This window comes from Borostomias antarcticus, assembly GCF_949987555.1.
Source record: "Borostomias antarcticus genome assembly, contig: scaffold_127, whole genome shotgun sequence".
NCBI lineage: Eukaryota > Metazoa > Chordata > Actinopteri > Stomiiformes > Stomiidae > Borostomias > Borostomias antarcticus.
Genome location: NW_028175709.1, coordinates 88,366 through 92,775, shown reverse-complemented (window position 1 = coordinate 92,775; position 4,410 = coordinate 88,366). Strand labels below are relative to the sequence as shown.

The following is a 4,410-nucleotide window of genomic DNA, read 5'->3' as shown; positions in this document are numbered from 1 at the left end:
GCTGCTAACCAGGTAACCCTGGAGTACCGCTCTGAAGATGCAAACCTGGCTGAGGAGCTTGGCGTCACAGAGGCTGGCCCACTGACAGTTAGCCGACTACGTGGCTGGCATGTGTTCGCCACGGTGCAGCCCAAGCACTTCTGTGACTGCTCTCAGAATTTTGACCCGACGGCCGCTGAGCCGAGACGTGTCGGCGACCCAGGCCTCAGCACCACCTCAGTCATTACCTACATCTGGGCAATTCGGGTAAAGATGCTGTGCAACCTGCCGCGTATCCTAGCCAAAGTGCTACTGGCCATGCATTACACCACCTTGCTTACCCGGCGCGTGATCGTGGAACACTTTGACCAGCGCTACTACTCGGGCCTGTCATACCTGCTGTTCCGCGGTGTTCGCTTTTCAGGTGTTGGCTTCACACTCACAGGGCAAAGGTCACTGCTCTTCACTCTGGGCACCAAAACCGTGTGCCACCCGACGACTTCCAATACCCACCGGGAGATCACCATGACACAGTCGTGTGAGTCGCTGGTGATGCCGGAGGGGCTTGAGTCACCTGGCATCCACGTGCCCAACATGTACATGAAGGACATAGTTGGCGGCGATGTATCACTCTCAGAGTCGGACCCCTATGCCATGGTGGTGGCAGATGCATACAACGGATTCTGCCCGGAGTCAGACGGCTCGGCGGGCTACCGCAGGCCTTTTCTCTTCATCCGCGGCCGCTCCGAGGATCTGAATGAGGAACTTGAGCTTGACCCCTTAGCAGAAGCACCTTCGTACAGCTGCATGCCTACGCTGCTCTGGCCGTTCAGCTCAGTGTACCATATCAGCGAGCAACGTCGGCGCAGGCAGCGAGGAGTGGGCCCTGATCCCACTATCAAGCTATTCTGCGAAGCGGAGCCTGTCTCTGAGCTTAATCGCACCCTCGATGAATTCAATGGCGACCCCTTCCAGGATGCCGTGGATCGGGCCCAGGGCCTGCGGCGCAGTGCAAATCTGCTGCAAGCGCGCCTTGGCGTGGCCTTCTGCGCTACTTATGGCATTGGCGTCACCTCGGACAAGGTCCTTAAGCATCAGGAGAGCAGTAGCCTGGGCATCCTGAGCGAGCTAGTGCCCAGGATCAGCGGCACAGGTTTCTTTGCACACACAAACGCAGACGCCGCCAAGAACATCACATGCATGGTGCTCTCACGGCTCATCAACATCAGCACCTACCAGCGCTACATCCAGCACTGAGATGTATGGCTGGCTTCACCAGGTCCCAGGTGAGAAGATTTTCCGGGGCCTGGCCCAGCTCGCCTTCCTCACGATATTCTGCGGCGCCAATTTTTTTGCCTCTATATATGTCCGCCGCTGCTCGCACAAGTCCTTGCTTCGCCATGAGAAGAAGAGCGAAGCCGAGCTTGATATCTCCTTCTCTGTGATCTCAAAATCCATTATCGTGCTCGAAAAAAACTGTAAGGCTCTCCGCCTGGCTAGGGCTCGAGCCCTGGCCGACTCTTTGCCCACCGTAGAGATTACCAAGTTTGACAAGGAGATAAATGCTGTTGTCTGCGAGATTGGCAATATGAACTACCTCATCAGCTCGCTGCGTGGCGGTATTCAGCCTGACAGGCTCATGACGGCAGTGGAGATCATAGTCAGGCGTGCCGCTGCCAATCTCAACACTGCGGCCTATATTGATAAGCAGGCCATGACTCTGGCCGTCACCAGGGATGTCGACATGATGAGGGTGCCTGTCAGCCTGAGCACTGTGGAGGACGCGCTCGAACCATACAGAGATGAAGACGGTGGGGCTGGGGCCTTGGCCCACAACCTGGCTATTGTGTGAGCCTCCGCTGAGCAAACAAAGTCAGCCTTATTTGACAGACTCAGCCATCTAAATATTTTTATTTCTTTTATTTTTTTATAATAAAATAAACTCCCCAACATATCAATGTGACCATTATCAACTGGAAAACTCGTAAGCCCTCTACAAAACGTATGTCACTGTGGCAAAATTGGAACTTTTGTATTATTTGTTGTGTATGTACTGATGTCAAATAAAATGATGTGTTGGGAACGAAACGATGTGTCCAATATTTGTTTTGAGAGACTGGTGATTTTGCAACATGAGGCTTTCTCTCTCTCTCTCTCTCTCTCTCTCTCTCTCTCTCTCTCTCACACACACACAAAGGTGATATATATCAGAAGTCATCTTACAAAATCGAATGCAACCTTAAAGTTCTTTCTATCTGACACTTAATCATCCTGTTGACACGGAAATAAGTGGGATCTTGGTGTGTCTGGCTCATGCTTTCAAACGTGGAACCTTGCAGACTGTGCAAAACATTATATTTATGTGGTGTAAATACGTTACCCGATTTCACTCCTCTCCTCATATGGGGCAGATCCCTGCTGATGACAAAGCCCTTGGATCTGTATAAAAGCCTGCATCCCGCCTTAACCCTGTAGGTCTCCAACATGGATTACGAGGTGTTGAATGCCAGGGAAGTCTACAAGGATATCACATTTGTGGGCGAGGGAATGTATGGCAAGGTGTTCAGGGTGGTGCAAAAGGGCAAGCTACATAGGGTGCTTGCCATGAAGGTGGTGCTGTTTAATAACACTGGCACCAAGCAGCCCACTTTCCCAACAGACTTTGCTAGGGAGGTGCGCTCCCTGTCAAAGGTGTGCCCCCACCCCAACATTGTAGATTTCCACGAAGCGTTCATGGTTGCGGGTGTCCCGGGGATCAGTGGTGAGTCTCCAGCTTTCACTATGGACTACATGCCGGTGACACTCTCCAAGATGATACACACCAGGGTCAGAGTGCCGACAAGCTTCGTAGCCAAGTTCTCCCGTGACATAGCCTGTGGTCTGGCCCATGTGCATGAATTGGGTGTTATCCACAGGGATTTGACTGCAGAAAATGTGCTCATTGAAGCCAACATGACAGCCAAGATATCAGATTTTGGCCTTTCCAGGGCAGCCAGTGAATGCAAGATGAGTGGTGGGGTCGTCACGGCAACCTACAGAGCCCCCGAGCTCTGCCTAAGGCCCGAAATCATTCAACACTACACAACGGCCATAGACAACTGGAGCCTGGGCACCATTATAGCCAATGCTATTGAGGGCCGACTGGTTTTCTGGGATGAAGAGATATTCATCATCAATATGGTGCGCAAGGTGGTGGACCTGCCAGGCTATGAGGACTCCATCTTGGCCCATCACGAGGTGATGCCCACCGTAATGCAGCAGCCCCTTGTCAAGGCCATCGTCTTTGCCCTGCTGCATCCCGACCAGACGCAGAGGATGACAGCTCGACAGCTGTTCGGACATGTCAACTGGGGCCACCTGGCCCAGATGACGGAAGCTGAGTTTGAATGTGTCCAGGTCATGCACCGCAGCATTCTAGCCAGCACCTAGGATTTTCAATCAACCTTCCTTTCTATATTATTGTTGCTGATCCAAAGTGTCTACATTTGATAGTACAATTTGGTAAGTGAGGAAACTGGTTTGCCTCTAGAGCTTTTAATTGACCTTCATATTTATATTGTTGTTTCTGTCCTGATTCGCGTAACCATTTTTATTAAATTGCCTCCATGAGGGAACTATGTTATGAGGTCTTTTCTTTATGCCCACACATGCTTCAAATGCAAAACACTCTACTTTAATGTATTTACAATGCACACTAACAATGCTGTCACACACCCACACAAATGTACATTATTTCTTATGTTCTAGTCCATTAAGGCGTAGTCTGGGTACGACACTATGCTTTTGAGCATGATATATGGACGTAATAAATAAATAAAACATACTCTTGAATGCAAAATGAGTTATCTGCATGAATGACGTTGTGAGTTACATAACAAAAATAAATAAATACATAAATAAATAAAAACATGGGCAGACAATAGCCTTTATCTGTTTTTATTTGTCTCACAATTGCATACATTCGCTGGATAATTGGCAAACAGAAAATAAAGTGAATACTTAAAACATTTAAGCCTGTCCTCTCCCGGTCAAGTTTGCTGACTTGCATTATTCATAAAGCTTTAACAAACCCACAGAAGAGAGGGCTAATACAAACACATATACAGAAAGGTATTTTGGTCAATGTCTGTAGGAAGATCAATATAATCTGTGTATACATAATGTGCTTACATAATGTGTGGTACTAATATCTCTTTTGTAAAGAAACATTAATATCCAAATAATATGTACAGTTCCAACATTTCAAAATGAACTCGATTCCTCATCTTATACAGTTTCTGCTGTTAGTTGAGCAGGTTTGGGTCTGCCATTTGACCTGCAGTCCCTGGGCCTGAGGACAGTAAACAACAGGTGAAGAATTTGGTGTGGAGGACAGCATCTGCTTCTTCTTCTTATGCGCCTAATCAATCACGCTCCAGTTCACCATCTTCT

General features: G+C 48.7%; 1 protein-coding gene across 1 annotated transcript; it reads left to right on the top strand.

Annotated features, from left to right (window-relative positions):
• Positions 1 to 2,463: 2,463 nt before the first annotated feature.
• Positions 2,464 to 3,408, top strand: LOC311329271 (mitogen-activated protein kinase p38b-like; the record flags this gene model as incomplete). The annotated part of the gene is made up of 1 exon (XM_084463141.1): positions 2,464 to 3,408. The coding sequence occupies one exon, from the start codon at positions 2,464 to 2,466 to the stop codon at positions 3,406 to 3,408; it is 945 nt and encodes a 314-aa protein (XP_084319267.1).
• Positions 3,409 to 4,410: the final 1,002 nt, after the last annotated feature.